This window comes from Pelecanus crispus, chromosome 2 (assembly GCF_030463565.1).
Source record: "Pelecanus crispus isolate bPelCri1 chromosome 2, bPelCri1.pri, whole genome shotgun sequence".
In the NCBI taxonomy this organism is placed as follows: Eukaryota; Metazoa; Chordata; class Aves; order Pelecaniformes; family Pelecanidae; genus Pelecanus; species Pelecanus crispus.
In genome coordinates this window covers 2,001,104-2,020,045 of record NC_134644.1, presented here as the reverse complement: position 1 = coordinate 2,020,045, position 18,942 = coordinate 2,001,104, and the positions used below count along the sequence as shown (strand labels likewise).

The following is an 18,942-nucleotide window of genomic DNA, read 5'->3' as shown; positions in this document are numbered from 1 at the left end:
GTCCTCACTTGTGCCTTGCATTGAGTAGTCCGGGAGGAGGGTTGCAGCCACCACTTGGGGAAACCCACCTTTAGACTTGGCTGCAGCGCTTTTGATGCTCATCCCTTTGAAGAACAGCCCTTGCACTTCCCATCCTCCCAGAAGGGAACAGGCAGGGAGAAATGAATCATGCCCTGACGGCTATACCTAGCAGGGCACTGACTTTGGCTCTAGGGAGTCCTGAGGTGTGAGATTATTTTGCCTGTGGATAAAGGGGATCCAGGAAAACATCCCTCATAGTCTTGGTGGCCATGAGAGCGAGACACGGCCAGAGTCAGGTTTCCCTGCTGTGCTTCTTGGGCAAGCTTTAAACTGGGGCTGGAGGGAGGGAACAATTTCCTTCTTGTGCAGCTTCAGCAGTTCAGTAGTATCTGCCTTTAATCATTAAATGATTCGGGGGAGAAATACCAGCCCAGAGGCATCCCCAGTCCAGTCCCGCACCTCGCACATGGGGGACTGGATGCAGATGGGCGACCAAAGCCTGGATGTGGCCATCCCCTAAACCACAGGGATCCTGCTTTACTTACACCACCTCCTCCTCCTGGTAGCGGCAGGAGGTGGGGGCATTTTAATATCCAAGGCTTTCCCCTGCTTCTCCCTTCTCTCCTAGAAAAAAAAAAAAAAAAAAAATCCAGCAAGGGAGCTGTGATGGGGCCCCTGAAACTTTGCAGTGGATTTTTTTTTTTTTTCCCCTCCTTCTCAGAAAGACTATAGAGCCCTGAGTACATATTTGCTCAGTTCACCCCATACTTAAACACACACAGATGCTTGGCTCCCCTGGGGACTGGGGCTCTCCCACCCCCAGCCCCCGCTTAGGCGAGCGCCATGGACCAGACCCCACAAAACAAACCCCAGCAGAGCTGGAAATATTGGCCCAGAGATTCCCCGAGGAACCTCTCTCAAACTAAGCCCCCATCACCTACTTCTTGCGCCCCTCTCCCCAATAAATATCTTTTTAATCCCTGCTGCAAGAGCTTGAAAAACAGATTTGGGATTAGCCTGAAGATGGGGGAAAATGGGTTGGGGTGGGTATGGCTTGACTGCTTTTAAATCCCCCACCCTCAGCACCCCCATCTGCCCCCCCCCCATCTGCCCCCATGCCCTGCCTAACCGGGGGCATGCGTCGCCTACGAGCCGGAGGGAAGGAGCTGGGATGGGGGTGGGATGGGGTGGGGTGGGGTGGATGGGGTGGGATGGGATGGGATGGGATGGGATGGGGTGGGGTGGGGTGGGGTGGGGTGGATGGGATGGGATGGGATGGGATGGGATGGGATGGGATGGGATGGGATGGGATGGGGTGGGGTGGGGTGGGGTGGGGTGGGATGGGGTGGATGGGATGGGATGGGATGGGATGGGATGGGGTGGGATGGGATGGGATGGGGTGGGATGGGATGGGGTGGGGTGGGGTGGGGTGGGGTGGGATGGGATGGGATGGGATGGGATGGGATGGGATGGGATGGAATGGGATGGGATGGGATGGGATGGGATGGGATGGAATGGGGTGGATGGGATGGGATGGGATGGGATGGGGTGGGATGGGATGGGATGGGATGGGATGGGGTGGGGTGGGGTGGGGTGGATGGGATGGGATGGGATGGGATGGCATGGCATGGCATGGCATGGCATGGCATGGCATGGCATGGGATGGGATGGGATGGGATGGGGTGGGGTGGGATGGGATGGGATGGGATGGGGTGGGGTGGGATGGGATGGGATGGGATGGCATGGCATGGCATGGCATGGCATGGCATGGCATGGCATGGCATGGCATGGCATGGCATGGCATGGGGTGGGATGGGGTGGGATGGGATGGGATGGGGTGGGATGGGGTGGGGTGGGGTGGGGTGGGGTGGGGTGGATGGGATGGGATGGGATGGGATGGGATGGGGTGGGATGGGTGGGGTGGGGTGGGGTGGATGGGATGGGATGGGGTGGGATGGGTGGGGTGGGGTGGGGTGGGGTGGATGGGATGGGATGGGATGGGATGGGATGGGATGGGATGGGATGAGATGGGATGGGATGAGATGGGGTGGGATGGGATGGGATGGGATGGGATGGGTGGGATGGGGCTGGGATGGTGTGGGGTGGGGTGGGGTGGGATGGAATGAGATGGGATGGGGTGGGATGGGGTGGGGTGGGATAGGATGGGATGGGGTGGGATGGGGTGGGGTGGGAAGAGGTGGGGTGGGGTGGGGTGGGAGGGATGCAGGACTGACCCCGTGCTTCCCAGCCCGTTGGTCACAGGCTGGGTACACCCAACCAATGGGGTCCCAGCCAGGTGGTGGGGGGGGGCACTTTTATACCTGCCTTGCTCCCCCCAAAAGCGGGGAGATCCGCTGAGGCTGGCAGGGAGAGGCAGAGGGTTTGTAAGGAGGAGGAGGAGGAGGAGGAAAAGATTGCATCAAGAGCAGAACTTCCCCCCCACCCCCCCTTTACAGGAAGCCCTACTCTACCTTAGCCTTGGAAAGAGCCCCTTTTCATAAAATTAGCTGAAGGCACCTATTCACAACCATGGGGCTGTGAAAAAAAAAAAAAAAAAAAAGCAAGCAACAAACCGACTGTAGAGTTTTGGCTTTTTTTTTTTCTCTCTCTCTCTCTTCTTTTTTTTTTTTTCTTCACTCCAAAAAATAAAACAGAAATGCACACAGCTCCACTCTGCGAAAACTTGATGTTTGTACCGTCTGCTCCCTGATAGATCTAGAGAGGAGGTTGGCTTTTTTTTTTTTTTTCTTTTCCCCTCCTTGCTACCGTTCAACTCCTAAATATCCGCTGCTTCTGCAAGGAAAGGAAAAAAAAAAAAAAAAAAAAAAGAAAGAAAAAAGAAAACCCACCACGACTTGATTTCCAAAGTTCCCCCAATGAGTCAGCCCTAAGCGCAGAGCCGTGTGTCCGCCTCTGTGCGTGTTCACCCGCGTGGTGCATCCTTGTCGTGATTTTTTAGCCCCCTCCCCTCCTCGGTTCTCCTCCCACAGCGAAAAAATGATAAGGGGATGGTGGCTGGAGCCTGCTTTCAGCTCTTAAATAAAACCCCCAACAGCTTGGCTTTGGGGTGAGTGGGAGGGGGGGCTTTTTTTTTTTTTTCCCCTCCTTTTTTTTTTTTTTTTTTTTGCCTCCTAGTTTTATGAATGAAACCTCCCAGCTGAGCTGGGAGTAATATCCCTGCCCTGAAATTCCGAAAAGCTGGGTGAAATCCAGGTGGGGAAGGAGATGGGGGGGGACACAGGTTGAGGTCCTGAGAGAGCCCCGGGAGGCTGCAAGCCCCCTCCCCGGTTTTTGGGAGGCTCCTCCCGGGCACGGAACAGGAGGACTCTGCCCATGCGGGTGCGTGAGTGGAAAAAAATGTTAAAAAAAAAAACCCACCCCCACCCCCAAAAAAAAAAAATCTGAGGATTTCAGAACATTTCGCCGAGTAAGTGAAAAGTGGTTTTGCCGCGGCGGGGGGAAAAAAATAAATCTAAAATAAGCTACTTAAAGGGGGTGGCGTGGCGGGGGGGAGCGACCGTGCAGCCCCATGCTCTCATGCTGTACTCAATCGGCTTTTTGAAACTGCAGATCCTTTGAGAGGGAGAGGGCGAGAGAAGCAAAAATCCCTCTTTGCAACTAAAACACACTGCAACCTGGAAGGCTGGCAGAATAAACCTATTGTGGGACTGAAACGCGCCGGGATATACAAGCAAAAATCCCCCCCCAACCCACCGAGTACCACTGTTTGAGAAAAGGTAATCGCTACGTGAAAATATTTCCAAGTTTTCGCTTTTTTTAACTTTCGACTTTGCGATTTGTTTGCATGCCGAAAAGAGAAGACGGGGGGGGAAAAAAAAAAAAGCCTCTTTTCTTCCCCCCACCCCCCCCCCGCTCCAAACCCCTCTGAAACCTAAAAGATAAAATTACTGGATCTAAAAATAAAGCAGTGGTTAAAAGCCTCCCCCACCCTCTCCAATCTCCCACCCCTTCCACCCCTCTCTCGCCTTCTCCCTCCCTCCCTCCCTCTCTCTCCCTCTTTCTGTGTGTTTGCGTTTGACAAAGAAATTATTTGAACTTCCCACTGCCTCATAAAAGGGAACCAGAAGAGCAGTTTTGACATATGGATGTGATTTTTTCTGCTCTGAGACAGATGCACACGGAAAACAAACAGCACCGGGGGCTGCAGCTCTGAAGGGAGCGAAGTCGCTCCGCTTCGCATGGGCTCCTCGGCTGCGTTGAGGGAGCTGCCCAGATCTCCAGCCATGAGAAAACGGAGCAAAGGACCGGGCTTTCTTGTCATGTGCCTTTCTGGCTAAAACTGTGGAAACAAACAAACAATCAAACAAACACAAATTCTGGAGGGGGGGGGGGGTGGGGGGGGGCGGGAGGGAAGGAGAAAGAGAAATCATCCGCAACCGGAGCGCTGGAAGCCCTCTCGTCCTCCTACTTCCCTGCGCGAGCTTGGATGCTGGAAGAAGCCTCTTGGATATGGGATCATATCTGGTTTATCACAGCCTGGGTTTGATCCTCTGCTGCTCCGTGTTGAGTTCAGTCTACGCTCTGGTGAGTCCCTCAATCTTTTCCCTTCGCATTCTTGAACGATCCGCGCGGCTGTTTCCTTGATGAGTAATTTACTGTATCAAGGATTTAGAAGGCAGAGCGCTGGGTTTGGGTTGCTTTTTTTTTTTTTTTTTTTTTTTTTTTGCAGCCCAGTGGTTTATTTTGCTGGCAGATAGTGTGTGCAGTTGGTCTCAAGAGTTGCTGCACCAGATGAAATTAAAATGTCTGTGCTTCCCGAAGAGTTTGAATCACTTTTAAACCCCTCCGGACAGGAACGCGTGCAGTTTGACAGGGGTCTGGGGAAAGCGTTTGGAGGATAAATTAAAAGACACCTATAAGTAAAGGGCAATTTTTTCATTTTCTTTTTATTTTTTTTTTTATCCACCCCCCTCCACAAGACAGACAAATTTAATTTTAATTTAATCTTCTTAATCTGCAAATCTGCTTCATGTCAGCGAAACAGTGTCTTCCTCTTTGGGATTAAATTTGGAGAGGACCTTAGAGTGCAGGGCTCGCAGGCAGTTTACACTCTGGAGCATGAAAGTAGTATTAACCCTTTGCTTCCTGGCGCTGTTTTCACCTGTTCCTGCACACACCAAGGCAGAATACTTTTACAGAAGTAGCAAAAAGGGCTAAAGTCTATCAAAACTGCCTTGATGGTGGTGGGGGGGAATGGGCTAAGATCTACAGACCCTCCTCTGCAGCCCCAAATGGTTTCCAAAGCACTTCTGCAGCAGTGAAGGGAAATGTCATACAGAACCAGCCACCAGATATTAACCCACTGATGGGAATGCTGCTTTGACATGTGCTTTCTCCATCCCTGGAATCCCCACCACCGCTGGCCGTGTCTCAGTGCCTTCTGGTGTAGGAAGGGGCATGGCCACCACCTAAAGCGGTGTCTGCTTTCCGTGAGGGATGGAGATGTGTTTGGAAGGGAGCGGGCTCCCCATGACCCTGGCTCCAGCCAGGTCCTCCCTGACCCGCTAGGAACAATCACCCTGGGCCACGTCCTGTGGGTTTGGTAGGGACTGCTTGGGACCTGGTGCAGGGCTGGTAGGGGGGTATTTCCCCCCCATGTCTAGCATCATGCTAGAGGGAAACATCTCGTTGATAAATGAGAAGAAACAGCCCCTCAGAAAACAATCATTGCTGCAGTCCATCCCTGTCTTGCTCTATCTCTAAGCACAAATAAACCTCTCAAAACTCAAAGAAAATTGGGAGGACCGCTTGTAGATTTGTTGAGGTTTTAGTGACGGTTGAGGTTTCTCCCCTGTTCTGGAGTTGGATCAGCATCCTTCCATGACCACGTATGGCTTTGGGGCCGTAGCATGACAGCGTAGGTCCCGTAGCACCTGCTACCCCCCACCTCCACAGCCCTGCTGCCGCTGAAGTCAGCACCAAAATTTCTGCTAACTGGTGTCTCGGTTGCTGCCGGTGAAAGTCAGGTACGTGAAACAGTCAGATTGCAGATCAGCAAACTTCGGGACGCAGACAAGACAGGCAAGGCTGCATGGTGCGTCTCTAGTCCCATTCCAAGTTTCCTCCCCTGTCCCAGTACATCCCGGTACCTCCAGAAGGTGTAGAGGACCTGCCAGTGAACCAAGTGTCAGCCGTCTCGGGTTCTCAGAGGATCTTTTATTTTCGATACTCCCATCACAACAAACGCTTTCAGATCACAGAGCGATTTGCTCAGCAGCGCTGGTAGGCGACAAGGGCTCATGGCTGGAGCAGCTGAGCGTGCCCCGTGCACCGGCTCGGGGCAAGCTGGACCTGGGCATAAAGCAGGAATAGCTCTGCCAGAATCACAGAGGGGCAAGAAAGCAGGGAAATTTGCTGCGAAGGGCTGGGGGAGGAATGCACGGGAGTGTTTGCTCTGTTGCATTTCCAAAAGCCTGATCCCCTGCTGTACTGATTTAGGGTCCTGCCGCTAGAAACCCCATTCGCTTTAATTAGGCCCAGGCTGAAGTGCACGTTTCAGACACTTCGCTTGCTTTTCAAACCCATTATTGACAGCTGAAGGTGTTGCCAGAAGGTTTGACAAGTTGTCCTGGCAATCCAGGGTCTGCAGAGATGTTGTACGTCCCTTCTGGCATCCACTTAGGCAGAATAAGAAGGTCAGCCCCATGTCATCCCACTGTACAACAACTTGCGAGGCAGGGAACAACTTGCAGGGTGCCTAGAGCCTGATTTTTTTTTTTTTTTTTTTTTGCTGTTGTTGCATCTTTCCCAAAGTAACTTGATTTTTAAATGAACTTTGAAAACACGGAACGGTATTGACTGCATGTTTCAGCACGGTGATGTCTCGGTAGCTACGCTATAAGAAGGGTCGTATATATGTATATATGCTTTATATTCGGCTAGAGGGTCTGAGTGTGTTTTATGTGCTGCCATCAATAGAAGTCACCAAGTGCCTCTCTCCTAGAAGCAACAAGCAAAAATCAATGAGGGTAGCTGCAGAAGGATGGGGATGCAAGGACTTAAGTTAGAGACAGGCTCCGTGGCAGCTTTGGGCTAAGCTAAAAGTGGTACCCAACCTTTCACTCCCCCAGCAGAGCAGAGCAAAGCTCTGTTGTGGGGTTTGAGTCAGGAGGATTCCTGCAGACCGAGGCAGCCGGTCGCTCAGAGCTTCAGGGCACAATTCATCTGTCTGAGGCTGGAAGGTTTGAGTCTTGAGAACCGTGACCCTAACTGCTGGGCTCTTCGCAGCTCGGTTGCTTTGCATCTGAGACTTGGTGATGCTGAGATCGGGCAGAGCACGACGCATCCTAAATCTGAAGCTGTCGCTCCCGTTGTTCCTTTTGCCAGCGGGCAAAGATGATAATGAAGGCACTTTTCGCAGCAGGAGTGCTGAAGTAGGGATGGGAAATGCTTTCTTTAATTGTCTGGGTCACTGGTACATCACTGGTACATGGGGCAGGACGCTGGCAGCTGAATGACATCTCCGCAGCATGCGAGCTGCGTGTGGCTGCATTAACTGTAAACCACAGTGGGAAATTCAGCATGTGGAAAAATGCTGTGGGAGTGGGTGCCCTCAGAAGCAAAAGTGTCCATGCAGAAATCGCGGCCCCGCCATGAGCCTGCGGCCACGCAAAATCCATAGGGAGATCAGCATCCCTGCCCTGAGCTTTTGAGGGGCAGCTGCGAGGGACAGACAGTCTTTGATGTGGGGTAAAGTATTGGGTGAAGCTCTGCTCTCCTCCAACTCCCCTGACAATCCGGAGAAGTCCTCCCCCAGCATTTCCCTGGGAATATCATGGTTAACACCTGCCTAAACAGCGAGAGGAATTTCGCTTGTCGATTGAGCGCTTTGTGCCTGACGTCTGGCAGGGCAAGCGGGTAAATTTGGGTTAATTTTGCTATTTTGTCCAAGGGCCAGGGAAGAAGGATTGGCCTGAGCCAGACAGCCCTGCAAACATGGGCTTGCAAAGAAGATGTGCGCAAAAGGAGCTTTAAAAGTAGGGTCTGACGTCAGCAGAGCATGGGAGAAGTTAAGACGTCGGCACTAGGATTTTATCTGAAAGGCGCTGCCAGAGCTCCTTGCAGAAAAACCTCCCCATGTCCCACCTCCCAGCAGAAAGCCCCATGGTGTGGTCTGCTGACCCCTTTGGTTTTCACTCGGTTTCCTTCTCTTGCCAGCCTCAGCCCAGCAGCCCCCCAACCCAGTTGTCACTGGAGGAGATATTCTTCATCATAATAGTAATAGTAATAATAAGAAGAAGAATAAGAAGAAGCCACCAGCCTTCTGCAGGGCTTTGGATCAGAATAGCTCCGTTTTGGGAAACGGGTATCAACCTGAGCCAGCTACAAGCTGCTCAGCTCAACGTGACCCAGGGAAGCAGGTCCGTATGGGGTATGAAAGGGGTTGCAAAAGCGACCTGCACTTTACTGTGGGGGTCTTGCCTTTTAGCAGCGCTCGGTGCCTTCCAGAAGGTGCTGCTCATTAGGGGGATGCATTTTAGCAGCAGAATGGTCTCAACCCCTTTCCGTTTGTTGCAGCCTGTAATTTCCCAGCCCTGGCCCCACTGGGCAATGCTGAAGTTTGCCTCTGATTTTGCAGAGAAGCTGTAGCAATCCCCCAGAAATTCAAGGGGTGTCAGGAGGGGATTTGGAGCCCTTTCTTGCAGGCATAACCCAAAACAGGGACAAGCGCAGCCAGGTCACCTGCAGAGGGGTCCCAGCCCCTATTCCCAAGGGAGCCACATCCACACCAGCATTGGTGTTAATCTCCGGTAGGAAGGTCCTGCATAAATCAGAAAAACTCTTGTTCACACCAAAGCGATTCTTGGGTCACCAACCAGCTGAGATCCCGGTGCTCAGGCAGTAGAGCAACTGGATTAAGGAGGTGCCGGTCGGTGTTTTGCTCTTTGACTTGTCTCTTGTTCCTCTGATCAGACCCACGTCTTCATGGATCTGGAAAGGGGAAGGATTTGAAGTTGAATAATTTATAGTGGGAAGGGAAAGAGAATCATATTCTGCCTCAGAATATGGCCCATAATGAAAAGAAGAATAATAGTAAAATAATCCTATATAGAGATCCTGCAAATCCTGACTAGCTGTCTAACTTCATTAAATAAAGACAGGCTCCGAGTGCAGGGAAACAATGTCTGAAATGTTGTTTTCTCCACACACACTTGGGAGCGTGCCCATCCCTGCCCTGTGTATTTATGAAAGATAAGATTTTTGTTATTGTGCTTTGGGATTAGCAGATATCCCTGGACTATAAAATACTCAACCACAAAATATAAAGCAAACAAGCCTCCGTGTCAGGGTAACGCATGGGCTGTGATTTCATCCCGTGCAAGCCAAAAAAAGTTCAGCTGCCCGGTGGCAAGTCTGACCTGAGCGAGCCGAGTTTGGTGTGAGCTCCTTGCATTGGGAAGAGGAAAAGCAGCAGGGCAACTGTGCGCAGAGCGGGGTCAAGGCTGGAGGAAATGAAATCCGAGGTGCATCTTTCAGGTCCAGGCAGTTGTTGTTTGGTTTCTTGCCTCCTAGAAATAGCCCCAGAGCGGTGCTTTGAGATCAGTGGGATTATTCCGGCTAGGGCGGTGTGTCTGCAGTCCTTGCGAGGGGTACCCCCAGCCCAGACATCTCAAGCAGAGACAGCTGCTGCCCCTGCCGCCGCCTCCCTGCGCTCCCATGTGCCTTTGAAAAATGATGCTGAGAGCCTGAGAGTCATCCCACAGCTGTGTGTCTCCTATCGTCTCTTTTCCTGGGCTGGGTGTACTGATAAGGGACTCTCCTACGGTGTAAAGATGCTGGCTGGAGGATTTCCCTCCGCTTGGGAAATGCGCCGCTCAGCCCCTCGACAAAATGCAGTTGAAATCAGCCCCTGGTTTGGAGAGTTATTTGGGGCACGGACACCACACTCATCACACCGAACCCCCTAAATGGCAGCTATTACCATGCAGCCTCCGACCAGGCAGCGTGGGCTGAGGTGGCAAAGCACCTCTCCTGGCACTGGGATGCAGGGCTGGGGAAATCCTGCTCCCTGGAGTTGGTAGCAAAGCTATGGCTCCAGCTAAGCCCTGCAGTCGCTGCATTTGCTTTGCGCCTAAAGACGAGGAGGAAGGAATAGCAGAGCCAGACTATGGCTGCCTCTGATTTAAACCCTTCCTGGGAACTCATCCTCGTTGCTGCCGAACGGCTCAATCCTCGTCCCGCACCACTGGGAGAGGGCGATGGAGTCCGGCGTGTGTTTAGGTACCCACTAGACTGTGCAGCTCTCCCATCCCCATGGCTCGTGCTGGGCTCATCTCGGCCTTTTGAGCTCTGATCCCTCCAAACTTCCTCACCCTTTGACACTGTCCGGATCAAAGGGAGAAGCCAGCAGGGATCCCCCTCCCTTTCGGATGGGCTGTTTCTCTGCAAAAGGGCAAGCATGGAGGGGTTTGTCTGTCTGCTCAGCTCCTGCTCTAAGTGCAGTTTTAGCATCTCTCAATTAGTAACCATTACAACAATAAAAAACCCAAAGAAAATGTGTTCCCTAGGGCAAGCCCTGTCCGAAAGGAAGAACTCAACAGGATCAGCCTGTGTTAAAGATCAGACCATATCAAAGACATTTTGCCCCAACATGGAGAATTTGCTTTCTCCCTCTGCGTCCACTTGGCTGTTGTAATATAATTTGGCTATCTCGACCCGTAACACCTCAAACTTCAGCTGGCCTTGCAAGGGCTGGTGCACTAAAGACGATCTTTGTGTTGTGCCTTTCACGACGCAGTAATAAAAAAAATTACACTTGAGGCTGAAACTCAGCCAGCAGAATACCTGCTGGGTCAGATTGAGCTTTGCTCTCTTGTGTCATGGGAAGAAAACACCCAAACTCACGCTCAGTGTACCTGGCTTGACATTAACCCCTTTATTTCCACTGAGGCCACGATGACTCTTGCCAGTGATTAGAGGAGCTCTGTGTTTTAGGGTGTTCCTTTGGAGGCTTAGCTTGGATTGACTTCCAGAAACCCAGTTTTCAAGAATGGAAAATTTTGGACTGTTGGCTCCCTCTTATCAGGTCATACTTTGATCCTTCTGTAACACAAATTCCTCTGACAGTATTCAGGTGATGGTTCAGTTGCTGAAATCTTCTGCAAGGCTGGCCTGTCTTTCTGGCCACATGTTTTTCCCTTTACCCAATAAAGCAGAAAGTGGATTTCTCTGCCCCTTTTCCCTCTCACCCCTCCAGCATCCCTGGTTCGAAGCATTTCAGCAGCACAGGGATTGTGTTCCTGTCTCCCTCCTTCCCTCCTGACCGTGTGCACCCCTCTGTGAGCTGATTCAGCTCACTGAGCTGGCACCAAACTAATCCAAGGTGGAAAAAAGAAAATAAATGTAGGAGAAGGTTTGTTGCAGGGTCAATGAATGGCATCTACACAGCAAAGGCTCAGATGAGTCCCCGAGACAGATGAGGGAGAGATTGGGTCACAGAAGTGGGGACAAGAAGGGCTGAGCGGCCAGCAATGTGTGCAGGTTTGCCCCGACACCATGGTTGTAGAGTCAAGTTATTCTGGCATAAAGCCCCCCAAAATCCTCTTTTTGACAGGTACACACCCCTGCTCTGCTCCCTGTTGTACCTCCTGCTCCTTGGCAATAAACACGCGTAGAGCAACATGAGCCATGGGGCTGGCAGCTGAGCTCATCGTAGGCTCCGTGCTACCTCTGAACCTCCCCTCCATCAGCCTCACCATCTGATGGTTAGCGCAATTCCTGGCAGAGTTTTCATCTGAGCTGATGAGTCCTGTAGCTAGTGCCTAGTGATGGCTCAGGATAACACAGGTCAAGGGTACTGGATGTGACCACACTCTTTTTTCAGGGAAAAAAAAAATGAGTTTAGGCTTGTAGACATGAGGTGTGCTCTGCTGCTTGGCATCAGGGCCAGAGGACAGAACCCAGCCCTTGTATTTAGCAATACAGACATAAACAGGGACTTCCAAGACTCAGAAGTGGCCCGGAGTAGCTGAGATAAAACACAGCTGGTACCTACTTACCTGCTTTCTGGTCTGTTGCTTGCAGGGACAGTGAAATGATCAGGCCAAACGATTCCCGCTACGTTCAAGTCAAGGAAGGTGTTGAGCCAGGCAGGAATAGGCAGCACAGCCATCCCGCCCTAGCCCACCTCTCCGACCCTGGCAAAGCGCAGAACAAACGAGCCTTCAAAGTCCAAAGGTGGTTGGTGTCTTTGAGTCTTTCCACCGTAACGACCTCAAGTATCAGCCGTCTGTTGGACAAGGGCAGCTCATCAGAAGAAGACTTGGCCTCTTGAAAAAGACCTCCTAGATCAGTGTCTGGGGCAAGGGCTGGAGACAGGAGTTGCTGTCTCAGCACCCAAGGCAGGCTGGTTATCTCGTTTTTCGCATGACTGCCCTGTTGCTAATCAGGGTTTCTCGATGTTATCTTTACTTCAGTCTCCCTTTCCCCTCTCTCGAAGCATTGCAGTGTATTTATCTGCTTGGTCTTGCCACGCTGAGAGCAAGAAGCAACCTCTATCGCATCGGTAAAGGCAGGTTTGAAAGTCACTGGGTGTCCTTAGAAAACCTTTTCTTTTCTTCACTGAACTTTGGCTTGGGACCTAAATGGGTTTTTTCAGTATGTTTTAACAGAGAAGTAAGTGGCGTGCAAAACCTAGCTCACGTTTGGCACGGATTAAGGGATGAGGCACTTTGTAAGGAGCAGCAGATGGTAGGGAGCTACCATCTCTTGGCCACATAGCAGAGGACAAATGATCAATTAACTGAGGCTCAGTGGCACTTTGGGGGACTCTGCCACTATTTAGGACCACTAGCAAGTTATTTAATCTTCATCTCATTGCCTTGATTTATTCACCTGGTTTATACTGCTTGGGCGCTCGAGGCAGTACAGCATCCCAGGAGAGCCCTGAGCCCATGCCATACACTAAGCACACGAATGGTGCTGGTAGCAGACACGCAGTGGGACATTTCTTAGCTCAGGAGGAAAAGCATGGTTTCAGAAACTGGAGGCACCCTGGCCCTGCTCTGCCCAGGAAGGCTGAGACTGCTGGACCTGGGAGCATCGTTTGAACCTGATTTTGTTCACACTTTCCTGCACCGTGCTGTTCTCCTGCTCCATCTCCCCATCGTGATGACATCCTGCTCTGTCATTTCTGTTGCTGTCTTTGGCCTTTCTGTCACAAGGCTAGGGAGAAAGAAATCAGCATTTTTGACCAACCTGGAAGACACATGTTGCTGCATTCAGCCCACTCCCTGTAGGCACAATGAAGCCCACCAAAAGACAAGGCTGATTGATTCATACACCCGACCATGTTACTACAGCTTCCCTTGCCTGCAAGCCCTGGGAACAGTCTCTAACCCACTTTATTTAGTGACACAGTGAGGCCAAGGGCTCCTGAGATGGCTCAGCTGTAAGAAACCATAGGCTGACCCGCAGAGTAATTAATTCATTGACCTTGTGAATTAAAACACGTTAGGCAATGCCTGATCTCCTTCAGGAGCAAACAGCCAGTAGCCTCTTTTGTTTTGCAAAGATACAAATCAAATCCCAAAATTCAGTGAAACCACCGGACAGATTTCCATGAACTTCACATGCTACTTCCATCTACCCCACTTTTATTGCCTAAACCCCTGCCATGCCTCGATGTTACCTTGACTTTCTTCTCAACTCCTACATCCCAACCACTCCTCCTTTCAGACATTGAGCAATCAGAGTTAAAGTAGCTTTGAGACACCAGCTATGGTGAGTGGTTGCAAGGAAATGACCCGTTTCTCCTGGCCGCACTCGAAGAGTAAGATCAATAAAGCAACATTACGTAGTGTATCTATTTCATGGTTAGCAATTTCACTCAGCTCAATAAAAATACAGCAAAAAAAATTTTTGGGAGGGAGCTGATGAGAGGTGGGACTGCTAAGAGATGACCAACATATAGAGCTTCAAAAGCTAGAATTGCTGGCTTATCAAGAGCCATCAGCTTATGAAGCCTTTTAACCTCTCAGAGTTGATATCCCTGAAATTGTCTCTGAGCTTATGTTTTCTTCCAGTGCCCTCAAGGTTACGCTCACTGAATTGTTTGCTCTAAAATTGCCTCTTCAGTAAGGAGAGGAGACCAGGAGTTGAGATTTAGTTGAGATTTAGCTCTCCCACTGACTTTCTGTGTGCTTGCAGGTATTTCTTGCTCTGTATGTGCAGCATAGGCACAGAGGACTTGTGGGGAGTGAAGGTGGACTCTCTGCATTTGGAAGCGTGGTTTATTTTTATTGTTCTTCCCAGAAAAGAGAGAGAGATGGCTCTAAAGTCACTGAGGTGGAAACGTTTTCCCAGTCTAAATAGCCGTGGTTACTAAAACACACACCAGTAGGTGGTCAGAGGGTCTGATGCACTCTATCTAATGCAGACATGGCTTGTTTTCGCCGGTGCTGAATTACCAGGACTGTTTACCCAGGCTAGCCACTGGATGGGGACAAAGCAGGATAGGGCTGATTTCCCTCGCTTGGCTTTAGATGTCAGCAAGGGGTGCTGGTGCATCTCAGAGCTGCCCCATAGCCTCCAGGGACCTGCTCAGCTGTAGGGCATCCCGCCACAGATCACCTGTGACTGCACCCCACAGAACCTGGGTGGGCCTCGAGGTCTTATTTCCTCAGCTGCCAAAGAGACGGGATTTGGTACAAAACTGTTATGTATGCGTGTGTGTACAAGGGAGCGTGCGGGTATAACTGAACGGCTCTGACTCATGCTGTAGCATTGTTAAACAGTCTCGGAGCATCCCACCATATGATCCCACTGCAGAGTACAAGCTTCATTTCCAGTTCATTTCCCACCATGACTGGTGTTTCTCCGTCAGCCTTTCACCACCACAATGAAGCATGTTTGTTGGTTTTTTTTGTTTCATTCCTGGGATCAGATTTTCTCTGTGATTTGCCTTAACCTCATCATAGCAACCACAAAGCTCAAGGGGCCGGAGCCTTCTGCTGGCGTAAATCAGTGGTGTTCCTGTAGAGTGAAGAAGGGCCAAGAGAGTCTCATCTGATGTCAATCAGTGTTACTGCAGGGAAATAAGGAGGGAGACGGAAGGTAAATTGGAGAAGTCCAACTGGCACATGCTGGTCCCAGTCTCCTGGCTCTGGGTTGCAGCTGGACTGGAAGGGAGAAGGTTCTGCAAATTGAGAGATCTGGGTCGGATGACAAGCTCGCAGTTTCCAGATGCTTCTCCAAACCATGTTCGGCCATGCTTCAGTAGCTTCTTTTGTGGCTGGCTGCCTTGTGCAATGAATGCCTTCTTGAAAGCATTTAAACAAGAGCAATCTGGGGGGGGGGGATCTGAAAGCCGGGGGTGTCACTCTTGTTTCTGGCTATGGTGGCGGTGTGGAAGGATGATAAGCACGCAGGCAGGCTGGATTTTTCAAACCACAGGACAGGGCTGGATTCAGCTGTGGATTTGGGTCCATTCTTAAAGGATGCCAAATAATGATGTCTGAATCTTTGAGATCTGAGCAAATTTAGCATCACTGTTTAAAGCAGACTGTGCAATAGATGATTGCTTTTTCTTCTCTCCTACCCAAATTTTTATACTGATTTTGCCCTTGCATCCCTTGGTGTCATTGACAACGGCAGTGTGATCAACAAATTGAACTTTAAGTGCCTTTTGCACCTATTTTGTGGCACTGGAAGTGGGAAATCATGCCATTCAAAGTCACAGCTACTGTATACTCCTGATTTGCTCTGTCATCAGCAAAAGATGACTCAGGTTTATGGAGGAGCAGGGGGAGGGAAGCTTGCTTCAGCTGGTGAAAATGGAACAGAGTCAGACCTAGTTTTGCACCCAGGTAAGGATCTGGCCGGGGTTCTGTGCCAACAAGTCTGAAGACTAAGAGGATCTCCATAGAGGTCAATGCGGGCACGTGCTTGGCTGACCTGACTCAGCGCTTCCTGGGGCGATAAGGGCTCTGAGTTACCCAGATGAACAGAGCAATGGCCAAGCTAAAGGGTGAACTGATGCCATGCCATGAAGAGAGCTGGGTGGAGGACAGGCCTGAGGTGGAGTAGAAGCAGACAGCCCAGCCTTTGCAGCCTGCCTAGGTGGATGCCTGCGTCCTTCCATTTGCCACTTTTCTTGTTTCTGCTGACACAGAGGTGAATCACCCATCCCTCCTATAATCACAATGCAGCCAAATATGCTGCATAATAGCCATCAGCATTGCTGCTGGGGGCATGCATAGGTGAGGGTCCGTACGGTGTGCACAGAGATCTACTAGACCTGGGCATGCAACTCCTTTTCCAGCCTGGAGTCTACTGACAGTGCCAGCCTTCATTATCAGCACTGTTAGTCCTCCAGAAGAACCAATTATGCGTTGTCTCACTGCTGTGGCAGTAGCCTTTGCTTCTCTTCTGAATTTCCTTATTCATCGCTTTCCCTTTTGCCTCTTGGTAGCACCATTGCTTCTTACCCTACTGCTGGCCCTAAGCCGCCAGCTTTCAAAATGGACATCTAAAATGAAATGGAAGGGAAGGATACTCCATTGGGAAGTACATCTTTGCGGTTCAGAGTTAACACCCTGTAGAAAGTGGACCAGACAAAGATCTGTAGTTCACGCCTCCAAAAGCATCAGGTTGGGAAGGCCGTGTTTCCCAGAAAGCCTGCAGAAGAATGCAAAACAGAATGAATTGGGAAGAGAAGGCTCTTTGACCCATAAAACCCCAGCATTTTGTGTCTCCTCTTCCAGTCTTCTTGCTGTAAGGATGGGGAAAAGGAGTGTGACAGACAGAGGAACAGGTCCCACACCTCCTACAAATCACCTGTTCCTGGCTGCAAACAGATGGTGCCCAAGAAGGCAAAGCTGATATCTCTGGTTTGCTGGGACACAAAGAGGATATTTCTCGTGAAGACAGGTCATGAGATGGCAGGAGATAAGACCATTTTTGGGAGGGACCAAGGCCTTAGCTTAAAGCCTTGGGTTGGTATTTGAACCCTGGAACAGGGCAGAGGTATGTGCAAGCGTACAGGGAGGGGACAGGTCCCATCCCAAGGGCTGGCATTGCTTTGATGGGGCAAGAGTCTAGTCTACCCTTGATTGGCTTGGAGTAGACTTGGTAGTGTAGGTTAATGGTTGGACTGGATGATCTTAAAGGTCTTTTCCAACCTAAATGATTCTATGATTCTATGATTCTAAGAGGCTCTCTTTGAGCTGGCTAAGGGAGAGGAGGTATTGAGGACCAGGGCTGTTCCTCCAGCCCAGGGAGAAGGATGGACAAGAGAGGACAGACAAAACTTTGGCATTGCCTGAAGACACTCCCAGCGGACAGGGCTTTGCCTTCACTAAAAAGTAAAACCAGGCAGCCCAGGGCTGAAGTGCTGTCCTGCGATCCTCCATGCTGTTTTACTGCCAGCACTCTCCCTGGCCTGTCTTTAGCTCTTACCAGCTTGCACCACCCCAAATAATGCTTAGACACATTTCAGGTGCACTGTGTTTTATAGGAGGTGGTTTGGCTGAGGCCACACTACTTTGGGAAAAAGATATTGTAGACACGTGGACATGGGCATGGTCAAAGGAGACAGAGAACAGGACCCAGGTCATTTATTTTCTCACACAGGATTAGCTGACGCTTGTGGTCCCATGGGAGGGATCCCACACTGCAGCAGGTCCCACTCCATGGGTGCCTGGCTCAATCCCTGCTACCATCACATCCGAGGCATCAACAGCCCTAAAACAAGGCTCTGTTGGGACTCCCACCACCAGCCACCCCCCAGTACCGCTGGAGTGTGGGGATGCCTCTATCCCAACAGCAAGATGCATGGATGCCCCATGGCAACGTGCTCCAGAGATGATTTGGCCTCTTGCAATGGGTCACAGCCTGTATTTTTCACTTCAGGGACCATTCCTCCTCCCTCCCCTCCACCTCCTGGCAGGGCATTGTACAGCCACTGCAGCTTTTCTCCCCGCCGTGCCTTCCCCCACAGCTCTGAGGCCGTGACTGCCCTCAGCTCCAGGTGAGCAGCATGTCAAGCCCTCCAGTGTCTCCCCTCCATGCCCAGAAAAAGAGGGAGACGGGGTGGGGATGCCGGAGCTGACTGGCTGGAGCAGGGAAGAACGTCATGCCCCAGAGCTGCCTGCACTGCACTGAGAGCTTAATGTGCCGTAATCACAGAGCTGGCCTTGTTGTAACGGCACCCCGACCATGCACGGCTCCCGGCCGCTGCTGGCAGCTCCCGCGCTCCCTGCCCACGGTTGCTGCCGGGTGGTTTTTTTGGAATGGATCCCCCCACACACTCCCGTAGCAAAGGGAGAAGGGGTCTGCAGGGAGGGGAGGAGAGAGCAGGGAGTGGGGTGGTGTCCCGTCTCGGCCACCGATGGTGCCGACCCTATCGGGTTGTGAATCAGGACATTAATCAGTGTTATGGGGCTTGGGACGGGGTCAGATACCTGTGGTTTGAGGCGTGCTGGCAGGGCTCAGCGTTGCCGGAGTCATAATACCACACACTGCTCATGAAAGAGCGGAGCTGCGACGTTCCAGGAGGCATGGTGCCGGGAGGGACGGGGGACGGGCTGGGGAGGCGGCTGCTGATGGGGGCGGGAAAGGAAAGGCGAAGGGAAGAGGGAAAAAAATAGAAAGAAAGAAAGCCTTTCCGTGGGTTTCCTGGCTTTTCTGCAGGAGTATGAAAGGAGAGGGCTGCCTGCTTTATAACCTGCTTGCTGAACCTTTGCCTTGCCTCCTGCATCCTCGGTGCAGGGAGTTTGCTGCACATCCCTTCCCACAAGCACTGGCAAGAAAGTGAGGGTATGAGAGCATGAAAATTAATTACACCAACCAGGCAGGAGAAGTGGCAGAGGAGGGTGGGAAGGCAAGGCCCTAAAGGCTGGGCCAGAAGCTTAGGAGAGAAAAATAAATGGGATTCCTGTTCCTGGGAATGGGGGGACCAGA

The 18,942-nt window shown here is 51.2% G+C and overlaps 1 protein-coding gene across 2 annotated transcripts in view; it reads left to right on the top strand.

Moving 5' to 3' along the window:
• Positions 1-4,491: 4,491 nt before the first annotated feature.
• The window catches only part of PTH1R (parathyroid hormone 1 receptor), a 124,274-nt gene continuing 109,823 nt past the window's right edge, over positions 4,492-18,942 (top strand). For both annotated transcript variants that reach the window (XM_009482576.2, XM_075705861.1), the window contains exon 1: positions 4,492-4,566. In XM_009482576.2, the coding sequence (XP_009480851.1) occupies positions 4,492-4,566 (75 nt within the window). The remainder of the gene's footprint in view (positions 4,567-18,942) is intronic.